Source organism: Leptopilina heterotoma, unplaced genomic scaffold, assembly GCF_015476425.1.
Source record: "Leptopilina heterotoma isolate Lh14 unplaced genomic scaffold, ASM1547642v1 Lhet_66, whole genome shotgun sequence".
Classification (NCBI taxonomy): domain Eukaryota; kingdom Metazoa; phylum Arthropoda; class Insecta; order Hymenoptera; family Figitidae; genus Leptopilina; species Leptopilina heterotoma.
The window spans coordinates 678,474-699,580 of record NW_025111153.1 but is presented as its reverse complement, the minus strand read 5'-3'; the positions used below and the strand labels follow the sequence as shown (position 1 = coordinate 699,580).

General features: G+C 29.3%; 1 protein-coding gene across 1 annotated transcript in view; it reads right to left on the bottom strand.

Annotated features, from left to right (window-relative positions):
- LOC122510093 overlaps positions 1-20,834 on the bottom strand; it is a 31,212-nt gene extending 10,378 nt beyond the window's left edge. Inside the window, exons 1-5 of the mRNA XM_043624505.1 lie at positions 20,626-20,834; positions 14,063-14,180; positions 11,655-11,868; positions 10,406-10,522; positions 10,239-10,329 (exon numbers count right to left, since the gene is read on the bottom strand). Of these exons, the coding sequence (XP_043480440.1) occupies positions 10,239-10,329; positions 10,406-10,522; positions 11,655-11,868; positions 14,063-14,180; positions 20,626-20,769 (684 nt within the window). The 5' untranslated portion in view covers positions 20,770-20,834. The remainder of the gene's footprint in view (positions 1-10,238; positions 10,330-10,405; positions 10,523-11,654; positions 11,869-14,062; positions 14,181-20,625) is intronic.
- Between the last annotated feature and the right edge of the window lie 273 nt (positions 20,835-21,107).

The following is a 21,107-nucleotide window of genomic DNA, read 5'->3' as shown; positions in this document are numbered from 1 at the left end:
TTGAGTCGCTAGGTGGCGCTAGATATTTCGTTTTGTTTGTTGACGATGCTTTGGGATATGGGCAAATCTCTGGAAACTTTAACATTCAAATTTTAATTTTTTAAAAAAATTTTTTGTGTGCACAATTTTGATATTTTTGGTCTTACATCTTTGACCAAAATAAATTTCATTTTAATTACTGTACAACCATTATTTTGTTGCCTTCTATTTTAAAATATAAATTTTTGGAAAGAAAATAATGTTAGGTTATCTAAATCTGTAACAAGATATACGTAAACATTTTATCTCCTACACTTAAGTAAGTTATTTCTCAGTATCACAAAAACATAATTAAACATGAAAATAAATATAATAAACGTCTAATACAACTAATAAGGACAAAATCCCAATAAAAAAATTTAATGACAATTTTTTACGTATAATTATTTGAATTAGTAACATGAAATTTTCTAATTATTTGATTGGCTGAATTGTTTTGAAGAAATATCGAGGATCTTAATATAACCTTGAAAAAACACTAACAGTTTCATGAACGTTTAATAAAAAATAAATAAATATTACTTAAGTGCCTTCCGTTGATAAATTTTTCATTCCGCGTTTACTTTTTCTCGCTTTTTATTTTCTTTTCTTTGATTTTCTTTCATTTTGTCACTTTTTATTACATTTTTGGTTACTTCATGATAAATAACACGAAACAAATAAATGCGAAACTTCAGATTGATTGGAAAACTATTGATTTGACCAAGCGACATATTTGACGAGCGACAATTTGAATATCCACGTAAAAAAAATAATTAAATAAGAATTAGAATAAATAAAAACATATGTACAGTTTTAAATACATCTAAAGTAATATGTGCCCCAATTTTGGAGCAAATTAAATAAGAAACTTTGGAGAAATTAATGATTTGACCAGCGACATATTTTTCGTACTACACCAGTATCACAAGTATCCAACAATTATTTTGCTTAAAATATAGTTCAAAATAAAAATAAAAATCACGCACATAAAATTTGAATTACTATTCAATTGTGCCTCTTATTTCAAATTTTTTCATTTAGTTTTTAAATGTTTATTTTATAAAACCATTTTGATTTGACCAGCGACACAAAAACTGAGGGACACTTTTTAGAAGATTATATCTTTCATAATTTTTACTTTTTATTTTTTTTTAAGTTTGTTTATGGAATTCTTAAGATATTTTTAAATAGTTTATAACAGTAAAAAACGTGTTTTTCAAAAAAATCTTATTTAAACAGTTAAAATACTTTTAGAAAAAGTGAAAGTGACATTTGCAAACTCATGGTATTGTGAACTTTAATAAAGAAAAACATAGAAAAAATAAACAAAATAATTTATATTAATGGTTAAATCTTAATCCTTATTTTCTTTTTAAAAACATGTAAATATTTAAAAATCGTTAGTTTTTATATTTAGGCTGTTTAAGTGAAAATAATGTGAGGGACATAAAGGTTAAAAGTTCCAGAGATTCGCCCATATAAAACTGTGTACTTTGTGCGTTCAAAAGATCAAGTTTTCGAGAAATTCCGCGAGTTTGCTACGATGATAAAAAACAAATTCAATCGATCTATAAAAGTTTTCCGAAGTGACAATGGATTAGAATAAATGTAAACGCCAAGCTTAAGAATTATCTCGCCATTTGAGTTTTGGAACAACGAGAAACCCGAGCTTAATTACCTTCGTGTTTTTGGAAGCGTTGCATACACGCACATTCCAAAACAATTTAGAAAGATATTTAACGCAAAGTCGGAAAAACGCATCATGGTTGGATATCAAGGAAACTCGAGTAACTATAGAGTCTACGACCCGATCACAAAGAAAATAGCTGTGTCTAGAGATGTTATTTTCAACAAGAAATTAGATAGTGACATTATTTCATCGAAAGGTTATAATTACGAAAGCGCCTATACGCCACTGTAACCGAATAGCGTATGTGTGCATAAAGTAAGGTACAAATGCAAGAATTGCGTGCGAGGGACCCCCTTAGGCTAGCTGAAATTTCCTAGAATAGAATTAATTGCGAGCGAGCCTACCCCTTAGGCTAGCTAAAATTCGTTAAAATTAAACGACTGTGTGAAAAGGAGGTTGTTTTCTTTCCTGAAACATTAATTAAAATTAATTTTTTTAAACATTTCTTTTTCACAAATTGGAAAAAAGAAATCTTGTGAGGTAATAAGTTAAATTTATTTGGAAAAAAAGTAAAATTATCAATTTAACTTCAAAATTATTTTACTTTTTTTCCAAATAAATTTAACTTATTACCTCACAAGATTTCTTTTTTTTAATTTGTGAAAAAGAAATGTTTAAAAAAATTCATTTTAATTAATGTTTCAGGAAAGAAAACATAACCTCCTTTTCACACAGTCGTTTAATTTTAAAGAATTTTAGCTAGCCTAAGGGGTAGGCTCGCTCGCAATTAATTCTATTCTAGGGAATTTCAGCTAGCCTAAGGGGGTCCCTCGCACGCAATTCTTGCATTTGTACAGTAGGTTTCAAAAATGCCTTCCTAGTATAAACGTGTCGCACTCATATGTTCCCATGGAAACATATGAGTGCGACACGTTCAAACTAAGAAGGCATAATTGAAACCTACTGTACCTTACTTTATGCACACATACGCGATTCGGTTACAGTGGCGTATAGGCGCTTCCGTATATAATGGCGAATTTTTCTGTCCGTCAAATGAAAACTCGAACGATGAGCAGATTCTCAGCGAGGACGAGGAGGATTTTCAAGGTTTTCGTCAAAGTAAGGAGAGACCGCAAGGCAACGAAAACAACGACGGAGCGAGAGATGAGCGGATTGTAGAAGAGGAGCAACAAAGTAATGTACCATATCGGTATAAACTTCGATTTTAGAATTATTTACAACGGAACGAGTAAAAATTCAGTTTTGACTGGTATCACTGATTCGGACTTTGCGGGAGAGAAATAAATAAATTAATTCGACATCAGGATTCGTATTCTTTTTGTGCGGTGGAGCTGTTACTTGGTGTTGTTAAAGACAGAGGAACGTCAAACTAAGTACTACTGAAGCGGAGTGCGTCGCGGCAGCATTGGCCTCGCGCGAAGCTGTTTGGCTGCGTCAAGTTTTGAAGGATCTTGCTCGCGAACAGACTAATGCGACATGTTTGTTTATCGACAATCAAACTACGATTGGAATGTTAAAAAACCCCGAGGTTCACAAGAGAACGAAACATATCGACATAAAATTTTATTTAGTTCGGGAATTAATCGAAAATAATACGTTACTTGCAAAATTTGTGTCTTCGAGTGAGCAATGTGCAGATTTGTTTACAAAGGCATTTCCAAGATGCAGATTTTGTTATTTGTGTGAATGTATTTGTATGAGAACGATAATAGTATATTAAGCAACAAGAGGAGAAAGGCAGCCATTTCTTTACGGTGATTTTTGTGACACGAGTGGAGGTCGAGGGCGCCGTAGGCGCCCCGAGACCGGAACGAGTGTCACAAAAATCATCGTAAAGAAATTGGCTGCCTTTATTCTCGTGTTACTTACGATATTTTTTATTCCTAATGCACAAAAGCGGCGATTTCAGATAGCAGACGACAGGGAGTAAAAGTCATTCACTTGTTCGATTTGTATGAAAATGGCGGCCGATTTCTCCCTTGGGCAAGAAACATGCATGTGAACAGCTAATTTTCTTGCCCTTGGGAGAACACGGCCGCCATTTTCATACGATCGAAGAAATGAATGACTTTCCTCCCTGTCGACTGCTATCAGAAAGCGCCGTTTTTGTGCATGTGGGATAAAAAGGAATTTTTCGATACATGCGAATATTAAACTTTCAAATGTATTGTGCATTTTGTATTTTATGCAAAGTTATAAAGCAGAGAGGATATTGTGTATTATGCTTTTAAAACTTCTTGCTGTCTTATGCGCATGTATAATTTTATGAGCCATTGCGTCTGCGTACGCCTTTTCTTTGGTTCACTTGTAAAAACGATACAATTCTTGTTTGTCAACAAGCCTACGGATAATAGAAATTGATTTCATTAAATTGTAGTAAATAAAGTAATATTTTTCCCTGGTAACATAATAAAGATTTTGCTTTGAATTATCTATATAAATTCTTTTTCAAATTGAGGTGAGATACCTGTTCGGAGTTTGCATGACTTAAATATCATCTAAATAATTTAAAAAGCTCAAATAAATTTTGAATGATCAATAATAATTTGTACACTAGCTTGGGGCAATTTGATTATATTATCTTATAATATTCTTTAAATTCACAATCTCAACTACAAGCAATCCCCAGAAATTTAGGGGAGAGAGGGGCAAAGGCGCTATGCAGGGCAAAGACGTTTTTTAAAATATCTCCTTTATTTTCTGTCTATTCCAATTGATATTAAAAATTTAGTTTCAATGCAATCAGACCAATTGATTAAAAAAAGAAAAACATAAAAATATCAAATATTTTAAGAAATATAACAAAAAATTGTTTTGCCAAGATGAAATGATAATTATATTGAACGAACTCTTATTTTTCAAAACATAAGTTTATGTATTTAATTTTTAAAAAATAACATGTAAATAAATTAAATATTTCTCTACACACAAGTGGTGTGGTGTTTTAGTTTAATTTTGTATCTAAATATTTGAAATTTAAAGTAAAAAAAAGATTGTTATGTGGGGCAAAGACAATATTAAAAATTATTTGGTTAAAAACAATTGAATATTCGAATTTTCTATTCATTATTATTTATTAATTCAATGTCACTTACATTATTTTTTTTTTTAATTTTTGTTGTACATTGAATTTAAATTATTCATATGCCCAGATAGCCAAGCGTACTGATTGTCATTTTCCAGTACGGCGTGCTGAGATTATTCTCGTATTGTACCAGCACAAAATAATTAAGTATATACGTATTGGTACGGTACCAGTATAACGACGGTATGTCGTACGACTGAAATTGTAAAATAAAAGTACTCCATGAAAGTATGAGGCTAGTATAATACCATGACGTTGTACTGTCATTTATGAAAATACAGCATATTCGTACGATACAAGTACCATACCGGTTCACCGTACTCTGCGTGGTAATGCGAACATAACCTAATTTACTTTACAGTTGTCAATGACATATGCCTCCAGTGCACATGGTGCAATGATTTTTTGTTGAAAAGCTGACTTTTAGGATGCAATACAAAAGTTTTAATATTTGTAACATGTGTCATTATATTTAAATTAGAAATCAGTGGTTTAGTTTCTATTCATCTATATGTAATATGTGTATACTATTAATCTCAAGTGGTTTTGCTTTGTCATGATGCTTATTTTTATCATTAGCGTATTCTAATTACTACAACAATGGACAACTTCTGATTTTTAAACTGTTTTGTGCTTTACACTTGAGAAAAAAATTTTAATTCAAGAGTTACAATAAAATATATAGAAATCGCAATATTTTTAAATAATTTTTCTTATAGATTACATATACATGTGTTATCATTTATAGGTTAGAACGTCCAAATTATTTTCCTTACAATAAAGTACTTTAGATTATAAATGGTCATTATTCACAGTTATTTTAAAGAATGTTTAAAAATTAGCAAAGCAAAACCACTACAGAATTATTTAATTAAAATACTTAAAAACACTGATTATTCTAAAAAAAGTAAATGTGGTTACAAGTTACATGATTTACATATAATATCTTTAGGTACAAAAAAAAAATAACTCTTTTAATAAAAATAAATTACTTCAAAATTAAATTGATCTTAGTAATGATTCTTTCAGAAAATTTATCATTAAATATTAAATTAAAATAGTTAATACTTAATACAGACTAAAGCACAAGAGGGGGAGGGATATAAAAGACTTTACACGCGGTACTAGTATAGTACGAATACAGTAACCGTACGATAAACTAAATTACAAAAACCTTCAGTACACCATACTATTATCGTACTCGTATTATACGAGCATAAGCATACTGGTACGACATATTAGTACAGTACCTGTTACCGTGCGAAGGTAGATGGCGAGTACAGTACCAGTACGACTAATACGCCATAGTCGTATTGTACATGCATCATACTAGTACGCTGGTTATCTGGGTGAATATTAAAAAATTCATTTGAAACCAGAATTATTAAATTTTTATTTAAAGTCAAATATATGTTAGAAATTATTAAATTTAATTAAATATTTAAATAATAAAAATTAATTAATTTGATAACCTTATTTTAAATAAAACAAAAAAGACCCGAATTCACAATATAAGGTTAAAATCACTTAAAGTTTTTATTTTTTATTTAAATAGTTTAATTCTTTTAATAATATGTTGTTAACCCTAGTAAAAAAAGTATTGAGTGGAGCGTTTAGGAATTGAGTGAAGCTCTGAGCCAATACGGATTCGAGTAAAAACCTTATTGGGACGTTGCGTCAGCGACTAAATGGGACCTTCACCCCACAAAATTTAAAGCCATTAGGTAGTTCCGTGGGTTGAAGAAAAGTCTAGAATAAGACGGGAGTGGTTTTTAGAGAATCGACCAGAACAAGATACGAAATAATTTTAAATAATGAAAGATAGTTAATTTACTCGAACAGATGAAAATTAAATTATAATTAGTTGCAAATAAGATGAAAACCATCTTCTTTGCCCTACTGATTTATACATACTTTTAGGTATAACTTCCTTGCAACAATGCATGAACAACGACGACGTTAGCATCTGTAATCGCACACAACCATAATATTTATTAAGCAAAATACACTCTTGTAAAACAAATATTATTAGAACCCGAAACAAAATTATGACAGATAAAATGTGTCAATTTTGAGTATTCTGAATTCCTGAACTTGCCTGTATCTTACTTAAAGACCCTAATCAGTAAATTCTGAATATGAATAGCTCGACAGAGTGACTATATTTAACCCTCTGCTGACGCTTACTTATCCCCACTCTATCGCCAAAGAACGTAACTCCCATAGTCCCCACCAGGCGTCCAGAATGACGATTTTTGACGATAACGGTCGTTAGCATCAGCAGAGAGTTAAATAAGAATATTTCTTATAAGTCGAACGCCGAAGATATAAATTTTTTTAGTTTACCGCAAATTATTACACCAAATGTCTATTATCCCTGTTGGCATCCGCGATCCCGGACAACTTAAGGAACTAAGTTTCTTCTAAACTAGGGAGGCCTGACGTTATTATAAAAAAAATTATGTAGTTTCCCTTTTTAAATGACAAATCCCTTCAATTTTTATCCACCCTTACTTTTGTCTAAGCATGTTTAGTCAGCAAGTCACGAATCTACGTACCGATCGATTACATAATTTCTGATCTGCGGACTGTTTTGTAATTTTATTTAGCCGAGTAAAAAATAATTGATATAATTTCTCATATTAAATACAAAAATTTAATCTAAATAATAGTGTTTTTTTTATCCGTCACACATGTACATGTAAATATATTTGATCTTGTTTGTGAACTTCTACAGAAATTAAAATATTTCAGGTTTTTGTTAAAAAAAATTTATTTTTATGTTTTAACCCTCGGAGCACATGCAGAGTCTGTGTAACTTTGTCTTTTAGTTCAAACTGGAATTTCTTTTAAAAAGATTGTAACAATTGAAGGTCCTGTGACCTAAAAGTATTTCTGTTAGGTTCTAGTAACACGTTCTAATGTTCCTCGAGTATAGTGCTCCAGTAAGTTGTCGCCTACATCTCGTTAAAAGAACCACCTTCATCAACTTGCAAAAAAATCCTTTTTTTAAAAATTACAGTATAGAATTTATTTTTATTTTATGGTACTACTATTCAAGAATGCAAATGTAAAACATTAGTTAAAAATATTAAAAATTACAAGAACTTCAAGTATAGAAACTTATTCTTAAATGTTTAAAGAATATTAAACAGTTCTTTTATGTAAATTTAATGATACATTTTTAAATGGTAAAGTTTTGAAAAGTGAATAGGATCTGAGTGACCCTAAGTGTGCTTCTTGTTCGAAATAGAGGTATGTGCTCCGAGGGTTAAAAACAGAATAAGGTACGGTATTTCCAATTAAGCTTACTTACCAGTGGCGTAGGCATTTTGCAAAATGCCTAGGCAAATCGGGAAATACCTAAAATCTTAGGTATTACTCGAATTTCCTGGACATTCTTAGGTATTTTCTGAATTGCCTAGGCATGTTCGTAAATTTCCTAGGCATTTCACGAAATACCGAAGTCGATTTTGTCAAATTGAAAAATTTATTAAAACTTTAATTCTAAACATATATTTTTTGCTGGTTATTTGTTGCAGCATGTCGAACTTATAGGATTTTGCCGTAGATTACGAATCTGTAAGTGAAATTGTCCCATCACGTCTCAATTTTGAACAAAACGATGTCAAAGTGTCAAAATATGCCATTTTTTGTGTTTTTTGAAGCACTATAAAAAAAAGAACGCGACGTGATAGAAAGCTCAAATATGTTTTAAATGAGAGCTCGAACCCTCAACTTTAACATCCAAAAGCAAAAAACCATATAGAAATAACTTAAAATTGTGGGGAACAATTTTTTACCGCGTGCGCGCCCAACAGCTATTATTTTAGTCAGCGATCATATAGGGTAAATTAATAAAAAGTTGTTCCTCACAATTTTGAGTTATTTCTACATGGTTCTTTGCTTTTGGATGTTAAAGTTCAGGGTTCGAGCTCTCATTTAAGACATATTTGAGCTTTCTATCACGTCGCTTTCTTTTTTATAGTGCTTAAAAAAGTGCTAAAAATGGCATATTTTGACACTTTGAAACTGTTTTTCTCCTCAAAATAGAGACGTATTCTTGTAGCAAAATTTTGTCGAACAGTGTAATAGACTAATAATTTTGTCAACAATATGTTTACATTAGTATGCTGCTTACAATGATCAACTTTTCATTTTGCCTAAAATTTCTAGGTAAAACTCGAATTTCCTGGCCACTTTTAGGTATTTCCCGATTTGCCTAGGCATTTCGCAAAATGACTGGACTTCTGGTTTTACCAGTAACACATATATATATATATATATATATATAGCTTTGCCCCTCCGGAAAATAATAATTCGTTCCTACGCAGCTGTTCCTTATATTGGTATATTTACTCTAATACTAATTATAAACGTACGGGATATTTTTTTAAAGAAAGAACTTATATCCAATGTGGCAAGTTCCTAAAAATCCACCCGCATAGAATACTGATATGTGACCTGGTTTAGAAAAAGAGGGGTTACGTTTTTCCTATCTATATAGAATTTGAGAAGCTCTTTATTCACATAGCAAAAACTAGAAAGTTATAAGTTGAAGCTCTCACCGACAGATTAGCTCGGTCGGATAAATGCCTGGCTCGGTGGGCGGACCAAGAGTACTTGGTTCGCGCCCATTAGCCTGGGATTTTTCCGGCACGTAAGATAATCTAAGCGGGAGGTTTGACGTCGAGGTATAATGATGTGCACTGTCGATTATTGTCCAGTACACACCGTTAAAACTCGGCTGTCGATAAACCGGTTGTACTCAGGAGAGGTTTTCTACACTTTCCCTCTTCTCTGGCGAGAAAACCCATTGACGGGTGGTCCTGGCAAATGCGAGTACTCCTAACCTCAAAAAGTCGTTCTGTAGAAACGCAAAAGTAGTTGGTATATAAGAGTGTGTGTTCTGACAGTTGGCCTAGCTTCAAGTCATTTAAGAAGAAAAAAAAAAGTTGAAACTCTCAATTCAAGAATCGGACGGACGCTCGAACCGTAAGCGCTAATACCAGTCAGGTAGCAGTGAATGGCCCAGAGGCGCTCACTGCTCACTGACTGGTATAAACGCGTGCGTCCGCACCGGTTCTTGAATTGGGAGCCTCAGTTGTAATTGTTGTTAAAAATGAAGAGAAAAAAGAATAAACATACGAAAGAAACTGATTTTTCTACATCGATAGAACATGTATAAACTTTTTAAAAATTCAACGAGTAAAATCTCGAAATAATGAATTTAATGGGAATCCATTAAATTTTCAAACAAAATCTTTGGAATAATAGATCCACTATTACAAATTTTACAAATCTGGTATCGAATTCCTAAAAGCCTCCGATTAATAAATTATCAAAATAATAATTGACGAGAACTGACAAAACTTAGTTATTTAACGTTAACAGCAATTTTCTCAAAAACTTCTATTAGCACGTAAACCCCCTTTTTCCAGATTATGTCACATATTATAAAGAAAAAGGAATAAATTTTACTTGAATTAGTAAAGAACTGATGGCTATAACATTTAAACCCACTGAACAAAATAGAAGTGGCGAAAAGCAAGAGTTCAGTATCTTTGAATATCTAAAAAATAATTTGTAATTATTCTTATGTTATCTTATTATACGTCATTTATTTATTATATTAATTTACAACTTACTGAATTGCATGGTTGTGGCATTTAATACAAGATGTCAACTGTTTATAATAAGTATCATCTATTATGTTATAGTTTTTTTCCTTATTCGAAAGCATCATTGCGCTATTTAACTTATAACTAATCGGAAACAAAAAATAATTTTGAATGTTTTTATTTTAGGATTATTAATAAATAGGTAGGGTAGAGTGGGGTAAAAAAGCCATTTGAGTTTTATTTAAAAACTATTAAGCCGACTTATCAGCTGTTTAGAATATAAATACTATTAGGTAATACGCAACTTTTGAATCTAGTTTGAATGTTGTACCTAGATTAATATTGTTTTTATTGTAATTTTAATTTTTTGTTGCTTTTTTGAAAACATTTTGGTGAACTTTTCAAACATATTACAGTCTGATTAAGTGAACGAATAATAAAAATAAATGTTTGTACATAAGGAGAAAAGTATACCGAAAACGTATACAATGTTAATTTTTGGAAATTGAACTGAATTAAAAATTTATTTTTGCTTTTTTAATAACTGGTCTTGGGTGTAAAAAAGCCAGGGCAAAAAATCCATTGAATATTTTGTGAAATTCACTTGTTTTCTATTTAAACTAACCTTATTATTTTACAAAATTTCTCGTGTTTATTTAATAAAATTAATTAAACACGACGAAAAAGTAGTTCAAAGTGCATTCAAAAAATAAACAATGGATAAACGGTTGCAACGAAATATGTTATCTGTGGTGAAACTTAAAGAGAACCTTTAAAAAAGGTACGAAAAATTGGCAGTGCAAATCGAAAACAGGTAAACTTAATATAATTTTCAATTTTCCTTGCTAAAAACTCTTTCATAATTATTAAAATATTTTTTAAATAAGACTATTTGTCATATAAATAAAGGAAAACTATAAAAATACCTAAATTGATAACATGTTTTGCTAAAATCGTAAGGTGGCTTCTTCACCCCACCAGGTGGTGCAAAAAAGCCACTTACAGTGCTTTCGTAAAACTCTTATAACTTAGTCCTTTCATGAGATAAAAAATATTTCCGTCAAGAATTTTCAAGCTTAATAACTAAACTTTCAATAACAATTGGAAATTTGAGAAAAAAATTTTAAATACAGATTTTACAGCATCAAAAGTAAAAATGTGGCTTTTTTACCCCACTCTACCCTAAATTCTTATAGCAATGAAAATTTTTCTAAATTAGCTTTTTCACCTTATAATTTTAAACAAACCACAAACATGCTGTGTTGTGACTACTAACATTGACTCGCAACTAAACATTACTGTCAAATTGTATAAAGCAGTAATAGAGCCATGGACCAATAGCCAAGGTAAATATTTCTCTTCATCCAAAGGAAATTTTGCTGCATAAACTAACTCCCTTGGACGAGTTTCATTTAAGGGAATAAAATAGTCAAAAACAATTGGTGTTAATGACATTAATATGAAAGTTAATGCTGAGCCATACATATTTACTAGAAAAAATAATTTTTTAATAATAAATAATAGTCTTCAAGCCAAGAGAAAACAGTAAAAATGAGATTTTAACGTGTAAACACTACTTTCAAAAGACAGATACAGGATCTTTTACGATAGGGATGTCTCTGGGTAAAAGTGAATGTTAAACTGTACTGTATGTTCCAGATTGCTTTAAATGGGAAATACTCTCTTATGGAGGCATGATAGTTACTTTGGGCCTTCTTGATAAAAAATTGTTTTTTTCAGACAAATTTATGTTTATTGTTATTGACAATTATATGAACAATAATTAATATTGAGAGTTAACAAAAATATTTTTGTTTGAAAATAAAATTTTTAGTTTTAATCTTTATGGGACTAAGAAAAAAAAAGACCTTTTATGGACGGACGAAGCACCCGGGTACCAATGTTTAATTTGTTCAATATTTCTTATAGATATTGTTATTTCACTATAGTAACTAAATTACATATTTTATAAAAAAAATTATGTGCAGTACTATTAACATTGTTTAATAAAAATTTTCATAATTTTTTAATAGAATTTTCTATACATTTATCTGCTTGAAATATATAGAGGTACCAGGGTACCTTGTCCGCCTTTAATGGGGGAAAAAACTTTGTTTATTATTTCCGAATAAATAAATAAAAAATGTGCGTTATAAGTAATATAAAAAAACACTTTGAGTCAAAACGCGTCAACCGTGAATACATTTTTTTATAGTTTTGGAAAAGTCAAAACATTTATGAAAATCTGTAGTTCACAGCAAACCAAAAAAACACTTTTAACCGTTTTTCAAAATTTTAAATATTTATACCTTTTTTTATAATAAAAAATTTTTGCATTATTTAAGAAAAAAATTAATAACTCATTACTGTTTTGCTAGAAATTAATGGCAATTTTTTTGGTAGTCATTGAATATCCACTCTTTGAAATAAACTTAATTGTGAAAAAAAATTTTGAAAAATTTTTAATTTTTAATAACAATTTTTTAAACAATTAGTGTTTTTTATGCTTTCTAGAGCAAGGATTTTAATGAAATTTATATGTAAGATACATTAAACCTACATCTTTATATTCCCAAAAAAAAAATTGTATTTCCAATTACAACCGGAGATTTTGAATTTTTGGTTGCGCCGTGCGCCGTCTGCTCGTTTACCGCGGCATTTATCACAGCGATGGATGCCGCGGTGACGGCGCACGGCACAACAAAAAATTCAAAATCTCCGGTTGTAATTGGAAATACAAATTTTTTTTTTCAGGAATATAAAGATGTAGGTTTAATGTATCTTACATATAAATTTCATTAAAATCCTTGCTCTAGAAAGCATAAAAAACACTAATTGTTTATAAAATTGTTATTAAAAATTAAAAATTTTTCAAATTTTTTTTTCACAATTAAGTTTATTTAAAAGAGTGGATATTCAATGACTACCAAAAAAATTGCCATTAATATTTAGCAAAACAGTAATGAGTTATTAATTTTTTTCTTAAATAATGCAAAAAATTCACCATTCACGGGTGACGCGTTTTGACTCTTTGTATGGATAAATTTTAGATGTCAAGAAACCCTTAGGTCGATACGATTTTAAAAATTATGAAAAAAATCCATTTGAAAATGCAAAAGGTACCCAGGTACCTCGTCAGTCCCATAAAAGTTAAATGATCCGTTTGAGAAATTCTGACCCTAATAAAATTGAAGGATAAGCTGATGTGTTTTGATCAGTAATTTTAATGATGACATATGCAGACCCAATTGAGAATGATTCGTTCAGAATTTCTTAAGAATTTGTTTAGAATTCGTGTGAGGTTTGGAAACAATTTTCGTTTGAATTCCAGTCCAAAAAGCGTATACACAATTAATAAAAAAAAATTTCTCAAGCAAATCCGAATAGCAAATCCGAATAGCAAATTCTTCCTGTAATAACTAGGATTTTTTTTGTAAAAATTCCACTAGGAATTCGTTAATAATTATAATAATTTTCGATCACTTTTGCAAATGAATTTTTGTGAATTTATAACGAATTTTTTTATAATTTTGTAAAAATTCAGTTGTCAATTCAATAGTAATTCCGCACGTAATATTCGATGTAAATTTTTTATAAATACACGCTTAACCGAGACCGCCAAACTGTGTCTACCTCTTAAACTTACAACATTAATAATATATATTAATAAAATTGTATTATTACTAGCAAATAAAACTGTAAGACGTCTTCCATGTACTGCACCCTTTTGCAAAATTGATCGTTCTATTTTAGACGTCAACAAATTCCAATCGTTCTCCATATGCTTGACAAGATTCCGCAACTACAGTATTAGTAGATTTTGTAGTAATTATATGAAATTTACAAATAATATAAAAAATTTTATTATTATAATAAATAAAAAAAATGTTTGTACCTTGTCTTGTTTGAGTGTGAATATCCCAAGTTGACAATAGGATAGAAAAACAAATAGGATAGGTGGAAGACACTCAAATATTGCATTAGCATTGCCAACAACCGAAAAGAGAAAGTTAAACTAATGGGTTTAAGATAGTTTTTCAATATACAAAGATCATTTGAAAATTTATGTTTTTGATTATAATAAAGGTTAGCACATTTGCGGTAATTTTGTGAGAATAATGTCTCGGCAATATCTCAGAGGTATAATCATAAACAGGTATTAAGTTTTTTGGTACTGTCCTCTAATAATTTTTATATTAAAAAGTATATTCAACCAGAAAAATCAGTATCGAAGAAAACCTGTTTTTACTGAATTAACCATGATCAATTTTACCTTACCTGCACTTTTTTTCTTGCAGAATTAATGAGAATTTTTATAAATTGTGTAAAAATGTAATGAAAAATACAATTTTTTTATAATTATAATAACAATAACCTAATATTTATTCTAATATACAAAGCATAAATAATAAGTATCACAGCAAATAAAGTTTTGAAAAATAATATTTTATCTCAATTTTGGTTAATTTTGTAATACACGCAGAAAAAAGGTTGGATTATACATCCAATTTTTATTGGATAGAAGAAAATTAGCTTTTATATCTAACTAACCCTTTCGTGCCCCCGGGGAATCAAGCGGTTGGATTTGCTTCCAAATTGGTACTTGGGGGTTTTCGGGGTCGCTGATTACGAATCCTATGTCAGTTTTAAAAAATTCAAAATGGCGGATCCAATATGGCGGACAAGATTTTAAAAAAATGCTTGACTTTGCTTCAATATTGCTACTCGGGGGTTTTTCGCGTCGCTGATTACGAATCAGATGTCAGTTTTTCAAAATTCAAAATGGCAGATCCAATATGGCGGACAATATTTTTAAAAATTGCTTGAATTTGCGTCAATATTGTTACTTGGGGGTTTTCGGGGTCGTTGATTGCGAATCAGAAGTCAGATTTAAAAAATTTTCAAAATGGCGGATTCAATATGGCGGACAAGATTTAAAAAAATTGCTTGAATTTGTTTCAATATTGTTACTTGGGGGTTTTCGGGGTCGCTGATTACGAATCCGATGTCAGTTTTATAAAATTCAAAATGTCTGATCCAATATGGCGGACGAGGTTTTCAAAGATTTGTTTGAATTTGCATTAAAAAACGTTACTTGGGAGTTTTAAGGGCCGCTGATTACGAATCAGACGTCAGATTTAAAAAAAATTTTAAATTGAAAATAGCGGATTTAATATGGCGGACAAGATTTTTAAAATTACTTCTATTTGCTTCAAAACTGCTACTCAGGGGTTTTTGGAGTCGCTGATAACGAATCTGATGTCAGTTTAAGTTTTATTGATAAAATAGTAGAAAAAATCTTTCATGCTCAATTTTGTAGAGAATATGTTTTTGAATCCACAAAAAATTGCCAAATGAAAAAATTAATTTTCATAATTTTTGAAGCATTTTTAATAAAATTCTTTATTTGTACGATTGTTATTCTATTCTGGTGTATCGAAATTCATTTGTATAAGTTTGTAACTAATTTCAGATCATATTTTTATTCTAAATTTTTTGTATATTTTATTTTTTATTTAAAAATTAGGATCTGAAATTAATAATAAAATAAAAAGTTTATTTTTAGTAATAAAAATAAACGAATGAATTTTCATATAAAAAAATTGAACAATAATGGTATTTTTTAGTATTTTCTGCCTACAAACGAAGATTTTTATTGGAAAAAATATGCTTCAAACATTAGGAAAATGAATTTTTTCATTTGGCAATTTTTTTGCGTTTTGAAAAACATGTAGGGGAGGATGGGGCAAGGATACTTAGTGGCTGTATTGATTAAACGGCTTGTTCAAATTAGCGCGTCATTCATGATATTTTCGCGTCTTAACACCAAAAGATGATACTAAAAATTGGAATTTCCTGCTGAACACGAATATCATATTTATTTTCAATTAAATTCACGTCGTTTCACAAAAAATTAGAAATAATTAAAAGATGGGCTACTTTTTCCTCACGGGGCAAGGATAATTAGAGCTAATATGGCACTGTGCAATCCTACTAATGCGACTGTAAATTATAAAAAAATGTTTAATTGTTCTTTTTAGGCTGATATACAGATTAGTGCGTAATTATATACGGAAAACAAAGCTTATTGACCAAGAAATTGGCAGTTGTCTAAAGAAAATTAGTTAAAACTGAGATTCAAGTTCAGACGAATTTTAATGTAAGAATTAAAATTCAGAAAATGTTCAAAACATATTGTTAATACTTCAGATATCAATATTGAATAGTCTAAATCGAATAAAATAAAGAGAACGAAAATCTACTGATTTTAAAGCAAATAGAAGCAATTTTTTGAAATCTTGTCCGCCATATTGGATCCGCCATTTTGAAAATTTTTTAAATCTGACTTCTGATTCGCAATTAACGACCCTGAAAACCCCCAAGTAACAATATTGACGCAAATTCAAGCAATTTTTTTAAATCTTGTCCGCCATATTTGATCCGCCATTTTGAATTTTGAAAAACTGACATCGGATTCGTAATCAATGACCCCGATAATCCCTGAGTATCAATTTGGAAGCAATTTTGATGAAATTTAAAAAAATGTTGAAATTTGTTTAAAAATTTGTCGGCCATATTAGATCCACCATTTTGAAATATTTAAATCTGACTTAAGATTCGTAATCAACGACCCCAAAAATATAAAAAAACGAAGTGTTGTTAAAAATTATTCACTAAATGTTAATGAAATGTATAGTTTGTAACATAACTGTTTTTTTTAAAACAGTCAATGTTTATTCTATTGTTTAAAATAAATATTACAACTTTTTGTAATTTACTATTTTTTTAATTGTAACCACATACATTGGGAATAGAAAGCAATTTAGCGCTAATTAATTGGTTAATTTTTATAAGAATTGCATAAAATTTTCTAAGTGGGACATATATGTCTCGGAGGCACGAAAGGGTTAAAATCATATATGAACAAATGGCGTTGGTCCCAGTGACAATTTTAAATGTATACTTATGATTAGTCATTATATCTGTTTAGTTGGATACGGTTTCCAACGTGTTAGATGTAGCAGCCAACTGAAATTTGTAAGTTCCGATTCCTATAATGCGTATGCGCTGTCAAGATGTTGCGACTCGATTCCAACATTTTCGTGCATGAACTGTCAAGACGAAAATACTATAATGGACGAAAACACGATAAATTTTTTTAAAATAATAGCGTTAACAAACTGTGAACATTTAATAACATTGTTAAATGTTTGTTAATTTTAAAGTCAAAAAATCATAAAGAGAATTAACTCTCAGTTATAACTAATGATATTTAAGTCTTAATTATGTCTAAAACATGCAATAACAATTACTTTTGGTTTTACAGAATACAAAAATGCTTTTCAATCAAGATGAAACGATCACAATTTAAATTTTTGGTCTAACATGGAATATTTGAAAAATTTGTAGTTTCTTTAAAACAAAACGAAAATACATTTTCTATTTTGGGTTTTTCTGCTGTTTTTCAACACTTTCTAATGGTGTAAACAAATGTAGAGAAAAAAAATTTAGACCTTGAAAAATTAAATTAAAAAATAAAATTTCATTTTTTCATCAAATGGACAGTTTTAATTTTTTTAAAAAAAATTTTATCATAAAGGTGAGGTTTTTTCCTAAAAAAAATGTATAGGTCAAAACGTGGGACAAGAACTTTTAACTGGTCAAAATAAACATCTTTTTTCTCTACATTTGTTCACACTATTAGAAAGTGTTGAAAAACAGCAGCAAAACCCAAAATAGAAAACGTATTTTCGTTTTGTTTTAAAGAAACTACAAATTTTTCAAATATTCCATGTAAATTTTTGACCTGGGTCACTTGACGTGGAACCCGTCATTTATGTAACATAAAAAAGGTAAAATTAAATAAACAAATAATTTTATTAATATTCATGTGTAAATTTAATTAAATATGTAAAATATAAATAGTTATTTCACTATTAGAAATTAGTTGCATTATCCAAGTTAAAAGTAGTGATAACAAAAAAATAGACAGTTTACAAAACAAATTGGCCCCCTAGCCATCAGAATTGGATAGTATATCCAACATCTAAGGATCCAATTAAATTGGTTGTCCTGTCCAACTAAATAGATCGCGCTCCAGACACTATCTAAAATAGCTGGGGTATACAAAACATACTATACTGTATATAACTATTTTTCTGCGTGTAGGTAGCTTTTTAATTAATTTTAATATATTTCTTATAGTTAAAGTAACAATTTTGTTAATAAACTTGAACAGAATTAGTTTTGCTTATTTCACTAAGCAGACATTCATTTTTACTACTATGTTTAGTTCGATCGACAAAAAAAATTGAATGCTTTTTTGTAATCTTTATTTAATATTTATTTGTCCCAACTCAAATTTTCTTATATTACTAAATGCAAAGTACAACCCACTATAACTTTTCTCTCCGTGTGATGACGTTTTTAATATCCTTTTATATTTTTTGTAATATGTATAATCCAAGAAAGATTAAAACATAATGACATTTTACATTAGAAATAATTATATAATAGAAATTATATATGTAATCAGTTTTAAATATAGAATGTAGGGGAGGATGGGGAAAGGATAGTTAGGTAAGACGTTTTCGGATCTAGCGGCCAAACCTGAATATGTATCTGCAAACGAGTAGAATTTTTGGAAAGCCTGGTTATTTGGCCTGACCTTGCAAATGGTGGCAGATTGACTTCCAATCTTTATTATCATCTATTGGTATGAAGACGCGAACATATCATGAATTACGCGCTTTTTGAACAAGCCATTTAAGTATGACAGCAACTAACTATCCTTGCCCCATTCTCCCCTATACATTTCCTTAAATGTTTTTTGACTAGTGCCATTACCCTACTTTAATCTTGTAGAAAATGCTGAAGATATTTTGCAAGAATATAAAAAAGTTTTCAAGAACTATATACATAAACCGAAAGACATAAAAATCTCAGAAATTTAGAAAATTAAAAATTATATTACAAAAAATGTTTTCAATAATTACTTTATAGAATATGAATACACATTATACTTAAACGTTAAAAACCAAATAAATTGAGTTGTGACAACAAACATTTTCCTATATGGTATTTGAAGCATGTTTAAGCCAAAGTTAGTTCAAATTTTTTTATATTTGTATTGAAAAGCTTAGCAAAAAGATGAAAATGATTTTTCACCTAATTTTGTATTTTAACTTAAATAACAAATATACACCAAAAATAATCTGTATTGTATTATTAAATATGAACCTATAATTAATCTTAAACTAGTAAAATTAATAAGAATTCCTAATAATAGTCCAGGATTTAAAGTTAAGCTATTTAATAATATTAGTTAATTCTTTTAGACTTTTTTGATTAGGCTTCAATATAAATCGTCAAAATTTTCACACACGTGGTGACAACATTTTTTTTAATATTTTAATCAGTGTATTTAAACGTCTACCGTTGCAATAATTTGTGTATTTAAATTTATTTTTATATTTAAATGTCACAAATAATATAAAATTAGTAGTTTTTGACAAGCAGATAAAATTGTGCACTTTAATTATATAAAACATCATCTGATTAAGTATTGTATTTTGACTGAAAAATCTAATAGTATCTACTAAAAATGAAAATACAAAGTGCGTATTTAGTGTAGTGGTTATTATCATTCCGGGTTTGAAAGTGTGTATTCGTTAGGTTCAGGTGTTCCCGTGCCCCCAACGTTAAATATTTATTTCATAAGTTTAAATTAATTTTAAGGTATATAAATACAAAGTCAGTTATAAATATGTTCAATATAAAAATTAATTATTTTTTTAATTATATTTACTTTTTGTCTTTTATCGGATAATATTAATTTGATTAGGAATTTCAAATAATTTTGATACACAGTCTAGATCTAATATTATTATCCTAGTCAATTTGTCTATTTTTCCTGGTTGCATTGACTAATTTTTCTGTTAACTTTAACTATGCTTGAATCTTATTACTTTGACTAGGATTCTATAATGGGTTGCTCTCGTAACTAGGAAACATAGTCAACTCCTGATATACAGGTCCTAGGCATTTTTTCGATGCAAAACTTTCGACATAAACAATGTTGAGGCAATATTTTCACAAGATTAAGCTCAAATGTTGTGCTTTTTGGGAATAATTGATTCTTCTTATAAAATATTTTATAGAGATGAAAAGCAAAATAAGTAGTATGTAGCATTGAAATTTTCATAAAAGATACAGCTGTATTAAAAAAAATGATTACTATAAAATACCTGAGGAATAATTGCAGTTGTAAGTGATGTCAAAACTAAAATTCTAGTCAAGATTTTCATTTTTACTGTCTGATAAACCCATTGTCCTATTACAAAGAGTGCGATTTTGTTGACTCTAAAATAAGGACTCTCATATAGGTCCATCGAAGTAACAAAAACCGAAAAATGATACAAAGAGATAATGTGTAAATAAGGTGAAATAATAAATCAATAAAAAAACATTTATGTGAATTAACGTGAAATATTATCATGTATTATCTTTTCTACTGTTGTATAAAATAATGTTTGAGAAAATATATCTTATAACGGAAATAAACTTCTTAGAAAGAACTGCAAATAACATTGTCGATTACATTATTTCGAAGAATGAAAAAAGAATTCATCGAGTAAATCTATAATGGAAAAAAATTGATGTATGATACCTTTTACAATATAAAGAATTTATTTCCCTCGCGATAATAGACAAAAAATTGATTTTCTTA